Below are 19,029 nucleotides of genomic sequence, written 5' to 3' on the forward strand. Positions count from 1 at the left end.
TATTTTGTTAATGACTTTATTCTTTATACAAGAAAATATACAGTATATCATCCTAATATTGAAGATCAACTGTAGAAAATGCGGTGACAGTGTAGAATTTTCAAGATGTAGTACTATTCACAATCAGTGGTGCAGTGTCTGAGGAAATACATGACTATTTGCCGAGTTCATTTCATTACAAACAAAACATATCTTTTAGAAACCAAACAACTTGATAGTGTTTCCGAAATAAAAATCACCTTCATCTCTGACTGCGAATAGTCCACTATCTTGAAAATTCTATATGTAAACACGAAGCGCAATACTGTAGACGTTCCCCACAGTGAAATCTTCTACAGCAACAACTTAATGACCTCCTGCAATCTTCAAGTTAAAGCAGCTTACTTGTTTGAAACAAGATTGAAATCAAAGCGTATTCAGTATAATTCAATGATGTCAAGCAGTCACTCTAAGTAAGACAGACCAACTACTTAGAATTTTTATTCTTATTTTATTTGCAAATGAAATATATATATATATACAAACCAACGCTCTCTGTATTTCATGCTTACAAACTTATGATAAGTACAAAATAAGCATACAGTTCTATCATAATAGTAACGAGAATAGCACAATTACAAAATTAAATGCAAAAACAAAAATAGAATTGGCTATTTACAATCACAACTAAAGATTTACATAGTGAAAAAGATCAATCAAATATTTTTCAAGTTTAAATATTACGCTTAGACAAGGGTTTTATCATTACAATTTGAGCAAAGCACTTTTTACATCAACAAAGTGTAATTTAAAACAAGAGCTGTCACCCAAGTGATGAATGCCCCCGAAAAGGTTTCCTAAGCATGCAGGTATTATCAAAAGAAGAATGAAAGTAAATAATTGCTGAATATTGTTCATTGTATAATTGTACCTGTAAACTCTAACTGTGATAGCATGAACCTTCAAAATATAATGTGTGACCTTGACCTTTGAAGAAGAGACGTGGTTCCTGTACGCGACAAAATGTTGTTATGAGATAGACATTTGTGCCAAGTTATTTTAAAATCCTTCCATGCATGACAAAGTTACAGTCCGGACATAAATGAGTATCTTCAAACTCTTCTCGATAGAATGAGTACCTTCAAACTATTTCAACTACCTTGACCTTGAAGGTAGGGACATGGGTCTTTGTCGCGACATGTCGTTTTGATGTGGTAGTCATTAATTCCTTGTTATTTGAAAATCCTTCGGTACATGACAAAGTTACAGCCCATACACGATTGTGTGTACCTATAAACAGTGAACTTCAAATGGCAATGTGACCTTGACCATTGAGGTAGGGACGTGATTATTAGGTGCGATACATTAGCTTGATGTTGTAGACATTTATGCCAAGTTATTTTAAAATCCGTCCATGTATGACAAAGTTACAGCCCGGAAACGATTGTGTGTACCTATTCATTCTAATTGTGATAATGTGAAACTTCAAAATGTTAGTGTTACCTTGAGCTTTGAGGTAGGGACGTGGTTCTTAGACGCGACACATCGTCTTGATGTGGTAGACATTTGTGCCAAGTAATTTCAAAATCCCTCAGTGTATGATAAAGTTACAGTCAGTTACGTTATTAGATTATCTTTTCCTCCATTTTTACAATCTGCTGAAACAGCTAAAATTATTTCTACCACACGAACATCACCACCTTGTTCTTCATTATCAATATTGAAATTACAAAATTACAAAGAGATAGAAATATACATAATAGCTCAAGTAAACATTTTCGTTTATAAATATAGGTTGGAAATTATTATCAAATTCTTCTTTTATGAAATGCATGACTTAGCTGTAACATTAAATCAGTGTCTATAAAACCAAGTACAAAACAGCTCTTAACGGAAGTAGGGAGGTATTTACGGTCTCCAAGGAGGTCTTTCCATCAGGTTGAGCGTCCGAGTGCTGAATTGTGTTTTACTTCGAAATTTGGGAACCCGCTTTACTTCTACAACGGGCAGTATTATATCCTCTTCTGACATCTTACTTATAGCGTCTAGGTCATCAGTGAAATTATCTTCAATCTTGTCTATCTGAGGATCTGGTGAGGTTTCTCCAGTTGGTGTAACAGATGTAGTGTCTTCAGCTTCAACTATCAACAAGCAAAGGATTTATTCCCTTAAAGCCTCATGTTATGAAAAACAACTTGATATATGTTCAATTGGTTAGTTTCATTTAGAATGAAATAATGTTTGTTTCCCAAAATTTGACTTTGAAACTAAGATATGCATATGAACAATGACCTACAAATGATAGAGTGACAATCAAATAGCGGACAACCGTTTTTAGTTAAAGCTGCCAACATTGCAAGTAGGGTTATAAATGCATCCATTTATTTATTTGAGATTTAGCAAAAATGCATAAAATGTGTGATTGGTTATTTTAATAGTCCTCGTTAGAAGTATAAAGATATTTTGTTTTTCTAACCAATAATCATGAGAAGACAACATCACAGGGCGATACAATCGACAGTGTAAATGTAAAAAAAAACAATTTATATACACCAAATCATAGATAGAGTTATCAATAGATTTGGGTTTTTGGGAACCTTATGTGGAAGTTACTTTTTATGAAAATCAAAGTTGAAAAATTGCAAATATTGCTTTATTCGTAATTTTAAAAATGGTTCGGCTCCAATCAAATGATTCATTTTAACATCATTATAACATGTCTTGAACAAAATTTATTGTCGTTTTTTTGTTTATTTATCGTACATAATTTTTAAACATGTCATTTTCACTGAATAATTTGGCGGCAAAATAATTAACCTTTTTGGTACAATTATAAGAAAAGGTGGTTAAATAAATTAAGTTCGAAGCTAGGATAAAATTCACATCTAAAAAGTTAACCCTACAAAAATACATAACTTGACATCCATTTTTAGCATTATGTAAATTTAGTAACCTTTGATTTTTAAAATAACAAAGTTTTGTAAATTCCAGACACTCATTCCAAATACATGAAGTTAAAAGCATTTTTAAATTGAATTAATTAACAAACATCTTCTGTTTTGTTTTGCTTGGCTATCGTTTGTGAACTAATATTTAAACCCAAATATTGGGTCAGTTGATTTAAAAGAATAGTAATATGATAATGAAACCAATCATAAAAATTGTAATCGTTATCTTGTCTGATCTTCATTTGGTATCATAGAAATTAACTATCGTAATTATAAATGCGTTTGGACCTTATGAGTAATAATAGTGAATTACCTTTTAACGGAGAATCGGCTATCGGTGAGGGAGCTTTCACGTCAACATGTCTTGTTGGTTTAGAGAATAATGACTTCACGGAGTTTATAATATATTCGACCAAATCCTCTCTTGGGTCATGTCGAGAACTATGTATGGCGATATCTATACTTGCACCGAGAATAGACAGGAAGATGGACAAAACAAAGAATACCACTGTTAGAATATAAAACCAGAAAAACAACTTTGCAAAGATTGGCTCTGTCTCATCAACTTCTGTAAACTTGCTTTTCCCAATCAAAGCAATGAATAAGGTTCCCATTGTGCTATAAAAGTCCTTGTAGGAATTGAGCTTTGATCCAAACATCAATAGACCAAACAAACAAAAGGCAATGAAAATGTGTAAGAACGTCAGACTGTACCAACAAAGGTCTTTACCGCAATCATGAAACACTTGTATTACAGCATTGATCTTTTTTGAGCTTGCAAACACTTCCAACATTCTCAGCGTCGACATAAACACAAGAATTGCCAGCGCTGTTACTAACATCTGATCCCACAGGATTATATGCCCAAAATCAACAAACAACTTTTTGTCTTCATTGAATTTGTTAATAGTTTGGTAAGCAAAACCGAGTCTTAGGGCAAAAAACACAACGATTACTATTCCAGTGAGCAGCATGACCATTTCGTAAACTGGCCAAAATTCTTTGAAAAAATTTAAATGTTTCTGATAAATTCTAACACATACTTTAACACATAGAACTATGAGGTATACGACAAAAATGATTTCGCACACTAATGTATATGTACCAAGTGCACCATGGTGAGTGTAAACGCGAACTGGGTAGATAGAAAATGTTGTTATGGCTCCACCAGATTCTAAAAACTCAATAAGGAATATGTTGTAGATGAACATATTTGTTACTGCATTATATAGGGTGAATTCAAATATCACAGCCCTTGTTTTCCTGTTCATCCATACGTTTTTGAATAATTCGTTTAACATTCCAATAGAAATGTTCCGACCTACGTCGAATGTAGCGATGTATCCACCTCCACCGTAAGTTGTATAAATCCCAGGTGTAGGCAGGCCCCATATATCTAAGGCTAGAAAATATATGGTGAAGAAAACATTCTTAATCAAAAAGGAAAGAACAATTTTGAGGCCCATTATTTTAAAAATTCAGGCCTCTAAAAATGAATAACACAATTGAAAGACATTTAAGACAATTATTTATTCTAGAGGAATTGTATAGATGCCTTTTGCATGAACTGTGGAAATAATCTTGAAAATTATACGTAAGCAATTTTTGTTGATATACAGATTTAGCTTAGTATGTATTAAGATTTGTTAACTTGACTTAAGTTTCCTAAATAAAAAGTCTATATGACCTGTTTTATGATTTGAAAAAATGTATGAGTAAGTTATGTTATAAAGGTATGAGTATGACCATCTCTCACACTTACATTTTCGATGTTTTTTATAGAAACGATTTAATTCTGTATTTGGGATGATCAAAAATATCTTATTTGTAAGTACAAAATAAGGTTTCAACAACTGCGAAAATTTTGTCAATATTTAATAGTATCAATAATCAATAATTATTCACAAAAGAATCAATTCTAAAGACACTTTTCAATTTATACTTCTACCTAATGTATATTTCCAGGCGTCAACGGTTAAATTAAAAACATGTTCAGACACAGGGCATGGTGGCTCTGTCCAACCTAGACAAAAATTTGTTTCTTCTTCATTTAATATCTTGTACTTCCCGTGACAACTTTCTCGTCCGATATAAGGTATCTCACATGTTCCTGGTAAAGGTACAAACCACATTGTATGTTAAAGGGTATAAATCTATATCTTATGGAACATTCTTATAAAATTTATCATCAGTAAGATTATATTGGTTCCATTGTTATATGGCTGATTCCCGAAAACGTTTTAACATAGAATGTCTCTGTTTTTTAATACGCATGAAAATTGTACGTAAACAGAATAACATGTTCCGGAACAAAATAGTATTTTGCTATTTTAAGTATGGTTATATCAGTTAAGCAATGACTTCATGCGCCACTCGCTTTAAGACTATTTATTAACCTTTTTATTTCATACAAACATTTTGGAAGTATTCTTTTTTTTAATCCAAACAATTTTTTTGCATCAGATATATATCTTTATACACTTTAAAGATCCTGAAACGCAATTTATTTTTATGGTTTTATATCATAAATATGATGCTCAAATGAAAATTTATCAATATTGTAAGTTTTAAAAAGAAATATTTGTAAAGATATTAACGGTTTTAACTTTTCATGTAATTGAAGGGAGGTTAGTAGAAATTTAGTTTCTATAAAGTATTTTCAATAAAAAATAAATGCATTAATTGATGCATTAATTTTAACTTTTAATTATAATATATATAAACATTTGCTGTACATATCTAACCAAGTCTTGGATGTTTGGAAATTAAGAAGAATAATTATACACATATATAAAACTTTACTTAACTGTATGTTACATCCTTAATTACGACATACAGAATCTTTTAATCTATAATTCAAACTGTTACACTATGTACGACTTCCTTAACATACGTTTGCGTTTAGTTTCATGTATGTCTTACTAGATATGGGAAATACTCTTAAAAGTGCAAATAGGAATTTTGAAAAGTGCAAAGCTAAACAATACAGATACTTAAATTGGCTAAATGTACGGGGAGATCTAAACATAGATTCGTAATGAAAACTGTATCCGTACAGATCAACATTCTTACAAGAAGATAACAGAAAAAAGTTCAATGTTCATTTGTGTAAAATGTTAGCCATTTAAATCCCGAGTTATTACAAGCACGTGGAGTATCTGCAAAGTACGGGGCAATGTTTATATCAGCATTTCAATTTGTTCTTGGGAAAATTTAACACTTTTATAAACTGAAACCGTATTAACGTACTGTTTTTCATTCTCAACTGTCGGAGCCTTGGTGGTCCTAATCTAAAATTATTGTATCCATTTGTAAATTGACGAACTGTCCAATGCAATGGTGCACCATTAATATCAAATTCTGGGAATAAACTTGGAATCACAGAAATATTCAACCAATTATACACATCACCGGGTGTCTTGATCTGTAAATTGATATTTATACATGTATACATTCTAATTAATACACCTACAATATAATGCTCTGGACAAAGCTGTCCCCTCTTAATATTAATTATACAATTAGAAAATGCAATAAAAATCGCTAACACAATAACTGGACATTTGCAGAGCAATGTGTCACTAAAATAAAACGCGAAAAATGTGCATAACTTATATGAAACAATATTGATAAATCGGAATTTAAACAGGATCGGTAGTTTCTTCACCACATTGTTCGCTGCATCGGATATCAGCTCTTTCAGGGGGGATTTAAAATTGCTCTCAATAATCTAAAGAGATGCTTATAAAATCTTGCAATAATTATATGTAAATTAGACACTGTATAAAATTCAAAGAAACAAAAATGTTATTTCATAAACAAAGTCGTCCGGAAGTAGTGGTAAATACAAACCCCGCATACAAACAAAAAGTCCAGCTGTCATTTTTCTCCATGAACTCTACAGAATTGCTTTTACGTTAAATTTATGTGATGGTATTTAAGTGTGCAAGGTTTAGAGTTCAAATATATTTATATACGACAAATATAAACCCATAACTTACGTCGTGGAACTGTGGCAATTTCCAAGGCTCAACTATTGCATTGACTATCTCCTCGTGATGCATGTACGATTTGCTGTCCCTGTTTGCGTAGGCAATACTAAAGAGGATAATGATTAACAAAATATTCAGAAGAATGTCCTTTGCAAATGACGTCATTAAAATTTTACGCCGATGGTTTTCCGCAGCCAAAGCAAGGTCACGTCCTTGCATGGGTGGTGTAACACGCCTTGGATCCTCTGAAATTTACAAATTGCAGTCTTCATTAAGATTTAAAGTTGAAATCAAAATTTTGATTTGATAATGAAACGTGATAAGCAAAAATGCAAGAAGGTAAAAAAGGAGGCATTAAGTTAATACAGTATATATTTTCAACATTACTTTCTACAATAATTTTGCGCTATAATATAAAAGATGCACGCAATGTCCTTGGTAAAGTTTCTTTTCACAAGCTTGGTGGTATTGGATTGATCATATAGCAATTGTTGAATAGTCACTTGCAAATATTAATTAGTAAAATGTGAGAATTTCATCTTGAATTAAAACCAATATCTTACACTTGTTTCGTATATGAAATGAAAAATAGTTCCGTTTTTTAGTAAACTATGACTTTTTCTAAACATTTAATGGGTATGCTTATTAAAATACTATTGGTCGTTCTTACATCTGGCCACATCCCTTAAATAAAATGAGAATAATAAAAAAGTGAAAAGCTCTGGAAACCATACTTTCACGAACATAAACGAACATAAACGCTCTAGCATAACATTTAGTTCTGAATGATAAAAAATGACAAAACAAGTTACAAAAGTATTGTGTAACGCTTTATACTAAATTACATCTATGTCCACATTTTCTCGAAGCCTTGATCGTCATATGCACAATATGAGCATTACACATGCGCAATATGGAAAATCTTCCGAATCTGACAACATAAACGCTACATCGGTACACAACAATTCTAACGTTTTATATATTAAGTGTATAATATTCTTGCCGAGTGATACTTGTACAGTTACTTACTTTCTAGTGACTCAAAGTCGTTCTTGATTGATTGTAAGACCTTTATGGCTGACTGTAATTCATCTAAAGAAAACAAACAAACACATGTTTTCATCTATTCTGAAACATTTCAGTTTTCACTAGTCTATATATTAAAAAAGAATAAGTTATATAAAAGTAACTATTAACATCTAAAAACATATGCATATCTGATCGAATAAAGCTTGCAATCAACAACATTTTCTCTGATAATTCATGGAACTGTAAGTGTTAGAATTATTCATTAGTTTAGCTTATAAAATAGTTTAAGTCTGATAGAGTTTTTCATGTCAAAACAATTATAATAAATGATATAATATTTCATATATGAAGAGATTTTATATCTAACAGAGCAGTTTTTCATTTCATTTTCATTTCTGATAGAACAGTTCATTTCAGATGAATAGTTCTTGTGTAATTGTAGTTCATATTAGATGAAAAAGTTAAGATCATAATGAATTTAAATAATTTGTGACATTATGCTTATCTGTTTCATTGTTAGATGTGCTGATTATCAATCTTTAAATATTGATTGTTACAATTTTGATTGACCAACATTTTATGTTGGAAAATATGAAAAGGATAAAATATAAATCTACCTAAAATATTAAAAGACTGTCTCACTCTTTTAATAACATGAACGCTACAGTATAGATTAGTTTGATATTTACAGAAATTTCAGTGGGCTTTGTGAGTTATTCATTGATCATGAGAAATTCAGAGGAATTATGGCAAAATGAAAACTTCTTTTCACTTCCTCCTGTTCATTCACCTGGCATTTCGTGATTTTAATAATGTCAAATATAGTATTTAACATGTAAAAAATGCATTGTAAAAGTACGGACATACCATCTTGATCTCCTTTCATTTGCTTGTAACGTTCAACAATGTGCTGTATATCAATATTCTTGTCTACTTTATTTGTCCTTAGCAACAAACTTAGTACAAACACTATACATATTACCTTTTAAATAAATAGATACAAGTTATAATAATGTCAATTCAATTTTTAGCAAAACATACAATATTTACCCTAAGCCTAATGTACTTTTGCCGAGCGTTTAACCAAAATGGCATCAATTTCATTTGATATCCTTCAATTTGTACACAAATATAGATAAACACATCCCGTACACGCACGTATAATTATGTAAAATAAATAGGATCTTATATTCCGTATAACTGTGTAGTTTCCGGAGAGTTCCATTCAGTATTGCATTTTCTTTAAAAATCTGACAACAATTCGCCAATTTCCGTGTCTTATGGTTATTTGCTTGTCATTTCTAATAATTTTAAGTAAGTAGACACAAACAGTGGCGGGAAATGTCGATTTTACACGTGCTTATGGCAAAAGTAAAACTTTAAACAAAATTCATTCTGTATTGTCTAGATATAAACCATATTTACCAATATAGGGTCGACAAAAATAATTGATTCGAAGATGGACATGAAAAAAGTCGTAAGCCACTCCTCTGACTTTTGTTTCCCCCACTCAATACTGTACAAAACAATGAAAAACGCAGACGCAGCAATGGCAGCCAAAACTAACAACCATCCGATATAAACAAACCTTGAAATAAAACAAATGATTTTTATAATATTATAATTAAGTATTCAATTGTTTAATAAAATCATATTTTTTTCCAATGTCGTTCACTCCATTTTGTAGCTATGTAGTGTGAGTCTAAAAACTGCTACTTAAAACTACACCAAACAAACAAATATTATATTCAAAGCCTAACCTTTGCACTAAAATGCTATACGATATTAATAGTTAAACTTTCATATCATATACCTACCAAAACGGGAAAACCAGTCCTGCCTTAAGTTCCGGTGTTTCAGAAGAAAGTTGTATTTCTCTAAGTCGGGCTTCGTTAGTAGCGGAACGTTGTTTTCCGCAACAAGTGTTGCCCTTCTTTTTATGGTCGTCATTTGTTTGCTTCCTCCTTTTAGTATGTTGAAAAATGTATACAATCAACATAATTGGGGGCGTGGTTACAGCAGCACAGATAATAGATATGTATATCTGTAAACAAATTAACAAATGCATTCCTCTAAGAGTTATGTACATGACAAAAATTACATTACTTGAACTACAATCTGTGCATTAGTCATAGATCACCACTTAAAAACTTTAGCACTCATGTCCAAGTATAAGCTCTTTATGGACTCAAAACTGTTCAGATAGCTGACAAAATGTCAGTCAGGGTTTTTTCAATCGAATTTAGGAAGATTCCTCAGTCTTTGTGGAATTTAAACCTGATGCTAGTTTGATTTTTTGCTTTTAGAGAAAATTTCTACTGGGAATATGCCTTTATAGGTCTCTGTTATAAAACTTTCTTGAGTGAAAGCTCGTTTAGTTTGAACCAGATGATTTATTTCCGTTTTAGAAGCTGAAATGTTGAACACACACCTAAAAAATGAATAAACAAAAGAAAATGACTTGAATTAGTACAAAACAAAGGACATTAATTTTGTAAACACCTGCTGTTTTGTAAAGCGGAATGGCCCAACTTCTAGAATGGCTGGTGATATATAGTTGGGTTCTGGATTAAAGTACATGGCATTCGCAAGCATTGTAAGAAATATGAACGCTAATGCACATGACACACGCTGTATTCGAGTAAAGGTACTTGTCTGTGGACGATAAATTATTGAAATCCAAGTGTGGTTCTCTGAGAATCTGTCTCTGAGTTGGAAGAAGAATCGAGATTCAAATTTTATCGGATGATTGTAAAGGCTTGATGGCAAACATGCATCTATGTGGGTGTCTACTGAAAGCCACCTTTCAGCTACGAAAGTATATCTGTAAATTGTATAATTAAATTATATATGTGATTGTATGAAAGCTCCAACTATTGCAAAAAGATTGACGTTACTTAAACGAAACTTTTAAAATAAAATTGAATTAAGTCTGTTTGAAATAAATTGTTGGATTAACGATTGAAATACAAACATGTAAAAGACAGATAACTCAAACAATCTTGGTTTTGATTATGAATATCAATGTTCAACAAAGCTTGCTACCGTCCTTTTTCCATGGTGCTGCCTACATACAGTTTATTTCCGGTATAACTAAATACTGAAAATGCAACTGATTTAGTTTTGTATATATCGTGATCATAATAGGATCTTGCTTTTAGTCATTAATTATTATGTTATAATATATAGAAGACCCAGTTATATGTATTTATTATAGTTATTAGAATTTAAATATCAACTTGTACATTTATGACAATTGTTGTTTACATTTTTAACATATTGTAGCATATGAAATATTTCAATACACATTACAAATAATTGTAGAATGGATTTTATGAATATTGTATTAAAAAGATCTACACAAACTTACGCTTTTAATGTCTCTATGTCATAGACAACTACTTGGTTGAGGTACCATTCGGCCTGTGACCCGCCACTATTGTCATGCCAAATATAAAGATGTAACAAATCGCCAAGCGGCTGATTTGTTGACATGAAGAAGGACATGACACTGCCAGTACTGAATTCCTGAGGGAGTCCAAATAAGATATAATATATTTGCAATGAAGGCGTAACAAAAAACATGCTTTTATGCCTTGAGTGTGAGGGATGTTGCACTTTTTCATGATCTATCATGTACAGACACCATCAAACTGAGTCTCAGTTTTCATGTCATTTTGTTGTGATAATGCTTCAGACAGATCACCCTTTCTTTTTCGACAAATATTTGGATGATCAGATATAGAAGGAACAAATGTAATATCACAATACCATAACTAATTTTAAAATATACTTAATATGAAACCAATCTTATTAAAATCTGCTCCAAATAAACGGTGCGTTTCGTGCAAGAATTGACGTAAGTAGATCTGAACTTTATTCAGATTGTACGAATTCAGACTTAAAATACATCAACAATTCTAGTTCTGAATTTGATCTTCAACAGTTTATGATTTATACTTCCAGGAAAATTTAATGTAAATGACAATCCCTCTGTGCCTATTGGCACACTACTCCTTAAAATTATAACAACAAAAAATCAGCATATGAAATCATTAGGCATAGACGAAAATCTTTAGACATTCTAAATATGATCGTAAAATAATAAATACCTCTCTGACGCCATCGTACAATTCACGTGGTCTGGTGCTACCATTTGAACCAGTCAGGACAAATGCGACACGTGACTTAGTTCCCGCTCCGCGCCTCATTCCGGTAAATACTTTTATTATGTAATAATTAATTTCATTTATCGTGTTGTCTCTTAATGGTGTTATTCCCCACTACAAGGAAAAATAAACTTATTAAACCAAATACACAATTTATGAAAAATAACATACTTTGTAAATAAGAATATTATTTCACGACGTTTGTTCAACAAATACTGTCGGCTTATTTAAGTTTTTATATGTAAGACTAACTGAAAGCTGTATTATTGGATTATATTTACAACAAACTTATCTCTATATTAATGCAGTAAAAAATGTATTTGCTTAGTATTTTTTGCTTCATTTTTATTTCCCTTTCATTACTTTTTGGTACTATCCATATTTCGCAATTTCAATAACATTATTCGCCAAATATTTAATTAAAGAACATGATGGGGAGAATTGTACCTTCAACGAATCCTGTCTGTCTAAACCGGATAAGAAAATAACAGCAACAATATAGCACACAAACAGCACACTAAACGTCCCTATAACGGCCGCTTGGTTCAGGGGAGAAAATCGCAAAAACACGGTATTAAAGTCTATAGAGTTAGGTGCCACAAAGAATGAATTGGAGAACACCAGGTCAGTGATGTCTTTGCAGAAACACGACACAAGATTTTCGTCTGGTTTCCATTGAAGCTTTAAAAGAAAATATAAATTCCTTTTATACAAATCAAATAATACATAAATTACTCGTAAACATAATTTGAAAAGGAAACATTGTTAACAAAAATGTATTATTGAAACACCAAGTTTCTTCAAAATAGTTTTAGGCATAGCGACTGACGCAACAAGTTGTCAAAGAGGTACACAATAATGCATAGATTTTAATACAGACAGTGCAAAAAGATATTGTTATAAATAAATGTGTTCCTGTAGAAATGAATGTATTAAATATATTATCATTATCATAGATCTTCACTTTAATGAATCAATATATATCTGAAAGTGATTAAATATGCTTTAAAATGCCTGCACGGTAGTAAGTAAGTTAGTAAAATATTCTTTTATGGTGACAATTCCTCACAACCCGCAATAGGTGAATGGCTATAAGCAAACGATTATTATTAAAAGTCGTAGGAATGAGGACAATTGTCGAATCAAAATACCTCACACTTGTCCGTATGCCATTTTGATATTTTTTCTTCCCAAGTCAGACATCCAACAGTTACAATTGTCAGGTTGTAAGCTACAGATGTCACTGAAATTACAGTATTTATTGATATTATTTAGCTCAGACTTATATGACTATATTTGAGAAAGAACATTGATCTTGGCAGATCAATGCAAGAAGCGATACTTTGCAATGTTCCACTTTATTGCAGGAATGGCAATAAATTACAGTATTGCAGCATTTCAATATAGTGTGCAATATTTTTCTAAGTAATGCATAAAGAGTTTCAATACATTGCGACCATTGCAATATTATACCGATTATTGCAGCACGTTTAGATGTTACGCAATGTTTAACTTTGTGACTGCAGTATATTAAGATGTCACTAATTATACTATTTTTCTGCAAAAGTGTAAACGGCTCGCAATATGTCACTATTTTTAAGTATTGTACAGAAATGGCACTGAATAATTCTTAAGCCCTTATGCGTTATGTTTATAGAAAATGCAATTAATGATTCTTAAGTGTGTTTGAACTGAAATAGAACTGACGGTGATTCAGCAAACTCTGGTGTTTTTTTATCAACAAGGCATATCAACAAGGCAACAAATGCCACTATCAACATAAAAAACAACACAACCTACTTCAAGCTTAGGTTAAATAGAACCCAATTTCTTTATGACATGAAAATTAGTAAATAACTTACTGTTTCCTGGTAACTGGACGGCCATATATGTAAGTCCGGTATGATTTCTCATCTTTTCTGGTGGAATACATAGCTGCCAATTAAATTCTCCCTTAACGTAAACATTAAAATCAAAATCAATTATAGATGGCACTGAGCTGTATTTTATATACACACGATATTCGGTAAAATTGTACCGTCCTTGTGGTTCAATAATCATACACAATTCGTCCGTTGCCTTCTGATAAATCAATCTATGATACATAAACTCTGACACATCCTCTTCGTGAACCTCGGGAATAACGTACTCTGGAATTGGTGTAATCACCGTTTGTTGAAACGTCATGTATCCAGGGGTTACACGCGTATCTACCGATTTAACGTCGATTCGGAGCACCTTTGACGTCACAAAGCTTGATGTGCTGTCGTTGTCATACATGTAAACATTCTCTTGAAATTCAAATGCCTAAAACGGACAAAAATATAAATGGGTTTTAATGTAGTCATTAAATCAGAATGCAACGACAAGAAGGTAAAGCTGAACAATCAAACTTCAGAATTTTAGTTCTTTGACAGATTAAGTTTTATGTTTACCTCTGCCCATTTAATTAAATCTTCCATGCAATCCATTGCTTTTACTTCTTGGGCTATTCCTTTTAATTTAAAAGTGATAATTGCATAACGTTATGCAGATGTTTTATAATTAAATTCATGCTGTAAGTAGAAGAATCTGACTGTACGTAAATGTCATCTTTGGTAAAAAATATATAATTTTCTGAATAAGGTCTTAACATAATGCTGAAATCAAAGTCATATTCCATACTGACTGATAAAACAAGTTCCTAAAGTCATTGGACATGTCCTCCTGTGCCCTTGCAATCACACTTTTAATTTACATGCGCACATTCGGATCTGAGAAAACAACAAACTTAAGGTATACTAGTTTAATGACTCCTTTGAAGAATTATGTCCATCATAAAATTCGAACACACGACCATCATAGATGCAAATGAATTGAGATGTCAAGCACAAGCTATCGTGACAAAAACAAATTTAAAATGTCACCTACTGAGACTGACACCGTGTCAAAGGTGTCATAGGTCAAATTTTCTAGCGTCTCGCCCAGGCCGTCAATACGGAATTTAGATGTGGCCGTAGCCGTCATCTTGGTCATAAATTTGTTTGATTTGTCATTCTTTAGTAACTGATTTGTTTTACTGTTACGGGCGTTACTGCATCGTCTACAAAGCTTCCACTGGTTCTGCACTTCTTGCGCTAGTTCAAGTGTCATGTTTGCAGCCTCCTTCGCCTGAAATATTTAATTAAGCAAGCGATCCTGATTTATAAAATAAACCGTTAGCCCATACTTACTATAAAACAACATTTGAAAGACATTTTTAAGTTTCTTGAAATATTCAAAAAGAAGGCTAATTACTTTTTTGTTGCTGCTGAAAGATATACAAATTCAAAAATCTAAAACCAAAATACTATAAAAATGTCACCTATAATTGTTGATCAGACCAATGACACCATTCAAATAACTTTTTTCGCCCTTATCAACTCTTAAAAAATTGTAAATTTATTTAACCTGAGCAGCTAGCTGATGGTTATATAGTAAACAACACTCTATACACGGTTATGAGCATTACAGATGTGTTTAATGATATAGTAATATTGCTGCACAATTTTAGATGCCTTGTACATAGGTAATATTGAATATCGCGATAATCAAATGAAAAACAACATAACAAACGTACATTGTAATTAAACAAAATATTTAGTATGTTATCGTCATCACAGCCGCTCTTGTTCTTCATAAAAGCGCATAACAGACTACTGTTATTATCTCATAACGGAGATGACAAAAATTGACGTCATATTATGGTCTTCAGTTGATGTTCGGTTCTTTTTCGTCATTATTTGGTCAGTTCTATTTATTTAGAATATGTAAAGCCCTTACCGTTTTCTTTTTCTCCTCTGTGTTATATTTGAGATGTTTTTGCATTCGCACGTACAGATACGCCCGTTCTACGGGTGACAACTGAGAGTCGTATAAACTAATATTCTCAGATAATGCTAACAACATCTCATCAATCTGTAACATTGTAAAATAAATCTTTGTTATTAATCTAAATTACTTCTTTAAGTGTCAGTTAACTTCTAAATAGTATAATTAAAGCATTCACGATCACGTTATCTTCCGATATAAAATAATAATGACCGTCTGAGCGTAAAACTATTATCTTTTGTCAGATAATAACATTCAGTTGTGTATACCGGCGAAGTAGATTACACAAAAACATGCAATAACCAATAAGACTGCTTTATTTTCCTAAAAGACTGTTTTATTTTCCTAAAAGACTGATTTATTATCCAATAAGACTGTTTTTTTTCCTTTAAGACTGTTTTGTTTTCCTATAAGACTGATTTATTTTAAATGTTTTTACTAAAGAAATATAACGTCTCTCCTTGTAGAAAAAGTTATCACTTTGTTCTATTCAAGTGCGATATACATCAAACCATTCTGGTGAGAACTAGGAGATTCTCAGTGCTGTGTACTATTTCTTATATTAGCATCTTCCTAATTCTAATTACAAGTATACACATTTTGACACTCATATAGCGTGAAATTAATTCGCAGAATGTTCAGTGTTAGTAGAGCTATTGTAACATGAATTTATTGTTTTATAATGTTACCCTATTTACATATTTTCTATATTTTTTTAAGGTTATCAACTTACATTATTTCTACCTGAAGCAAGGTTACCAACAGGTCTTATTTCTATAAAATCATCAGGTACAGAAGCTCGCACTATCTCTTTAAACATAAAATATATTTTGAAAAAAGTTCAAAAAGGTTAAATTGAGATAGTTTTTATATTTGGATATGTATACTCCCGGATATTCGTCGAACTTCGACAAGTATCAATTTCTAATGAGCCGCGGTCTGATGAGGGAAAAAAGCTCATTCATCTATTGATAATTGATGCATAAAAAGGTAAGGCAACAGACAATCATGTTTAACGACTTTTAGATCAAATGCTCTAATATGATATTTTTAACATATTATTTTCTCAACAATAATACTCGTATGTTAGGTGATTGCTTAACATACATTTTGTTTAGATATGAAAATATAAAAATTTTCCTGCTAAAATTGATTTCAAAATAGCTTTGTCGTACTAACTGAGACTGATTACTTGAATATGTTAATTCTTCTGATATGTTTCTAGTCTATATTGAAAAACTTGGGAATATATTTTAAACATCTCAATGTTCCATAAGACTGTCACGTAGAACTGTCGCCTCGCCCGACCATCTTTATAAATCAAGTTTTTAAACCCTATTGAACTAAACGGGCGGACAGAAACGCCAAATGTTATAGTAACAAGAAATAAAAACATACTTACATGTATATACATACTTATATATATATATATATATATAATGCGTTCCAGAATAAAAAAGGAAATTCCAGATGTCCTTTTTCAGGGGGTCGACCTTAAGCCACTTTTTCAGCAACAAATTTACATGCAGAGAGAGTTACATAATGAGACTAGAGAGATAGAGGAATAATTCCCCTATCTTTTAAACCTAGTACCTGTCCGTTCTGCGGATACTTTTCGACTATCTTTTTATAGGGGTTTATTTTCTAAGGATAATTTTGCAAACTGTTGTTTGGAGTTATTTGATAAATATGCATAGAAGTATATTATTCATACTTTAAAATGGTTCTTGTTACTGGGTCGTATGGGGGTTGCGTTTATTGGACGCCGCCTTTCCTTGTTGATCTTGTTTATCATATTTTAATATTACTGTCATCTTTGCAGTTCATTCTCCGAAATCGCAAATGGTGTAATACTATTTTACGAAATGAATAAATATGATATTTTTTCTGCATATTTCTCATGCGTTAGTATGATCTTTGCTGGTAATTGTTATTTGTGTAGATGAAAATGTGTTCGTGATATATGGTTTTACCCCCGTTTATATGAAAATGATATAATCAATGACAAAATGGAGGGTCATTCAATAACGCAAACATTTGTTCTTGTTTTTTTTATGACAATAAGTTTCTTTATTTAACATTTTCCATCATACATCATGTTGTTAAAAAGAAAAAAAATGTAGTAAAACAACAAAAATAAAAATACTTAAAAGTTATCTACAACTGATATTAATATGATAATTAATAAGCTAGTGGTAATGTATTATTGCCAACTAATCCATTTTACCAACTATAAAAAATACGTATCCATTACCTACAATTTAATCATTACATTTATTTACATTAATTATCAACTTTAAAAAAACAAGTGCAAAAATATAATATTTATAGTGAAAAATGAATAATAATAATGATAACAACAACAATAGAAATAATAATTATAATAATAATGAACTTCAATGTTCATATATAAATATATATATTAATAAGTGACTTCAACTGATTTTTCTCATTTTCTTTTCAAAAATATGCCATGTTTATTTGCCCTGGTGATATTGAAATGAGAAAAATAAATTAATGTCAGTTATTTTTAGTATAAGATTATACTATTTTTACTATTTTTCTCATTAAACTTATATGCCTAGAAGTGTAAATGAAAATATCAGTGTAAAAATTTTGCTTTATCAATATAATATAACTGTTACATATACCGGGATGTGTTCCCAAATTACCCATTACTTCAGTGTGGGCATAGAAAAGTTGTTTGAAGTGGCAAATAGGTGAAAGATAAGCATCTTTGCTTTCTAACATTAACAAAATGAAAAGGTACTTTACTTGTATAGCATTTAATGATAGGAAGAGTTTACTTTTCTTTTTCTTTTTTAATAACTGATAAATAAACAAACAAATAAATAAAGGGATGAAAAAATAAGTAAATAATAAATAATTAAATAAATATATGAATAAATAAATAAATATATATATATTTATAAATCATTGATGTAATATAAGGTGATTGAAATGTGATAAAAACATCAAATGGTAAAAATGTTATTTAACTGCGGTAAATCATTATCAATTATATGCAAAAATGTGATTGATTGCTTTCATGAAAATATATTG

The 19,029-nt window shown here is 31.1% G+C and overlaps 1 protein-coding gene across 1 annotated transcript; it reads right to left on the reverse strand.

The window, feature by feature from the left end:
• Window positions 1-513: 513 nt before the first annotated feature.
• On the reverse strand, window positions 514-16,786 carry LOC132758226 (polycystin-1-like protein 2). The gene is made up of 18 exons (XM_060749780.1): window positions 16,700-16,786; window positions 15,919-16,053; window positions 15,028-15,267; window positions 13,980-14,424; window positions 13,269-13,360; window positions 12,565-12,798; window positions 12,061-12,231; window positions 11,319-11,476; window positions 10,451-10,772; window positions 9,766-9,992; window positions 9,374-9,536; window positions 8,816-8,930; window positions 7,949-8,011; window positions 6,929-7,164; window positions 6,177-6,351; window positions 4,876-5,037; window positions 3,241-4,329; window positions 514-2,120 (listed from the first exon to the last, which is right to left on the reverse strand). The coding sequence occupies exons 1-18, from the start codon at window positions 16,784-16,786 to the stop codon at window positions 1,888-1,890; spliced, it is 4,347 nt and encodes a 1,448-aa protein (XP_060605763.1). The 3' UTR covers window positions 514-1,887.
• Between the last annotated feature and the right edge of the window lie 2,243 nt (window positions 16,787-19,029).

The sequence above is a fragment of the Ruditapes philippinarum genome, unplaced genomic scaffold (assembly GCF_026571515.1).
Source record: "Ruditapes philippinarum isolate M1 unplaced genomic scaffold, ASM2657151v2 ctg7666_1_1_1_1, whole genome shotgun sequence".
NCBI lineage: Eukaryota > Metazoa > Mollusca > Bivalvia > Venerida > Veneridae > Ruditapes > Ruditapes philippinarum.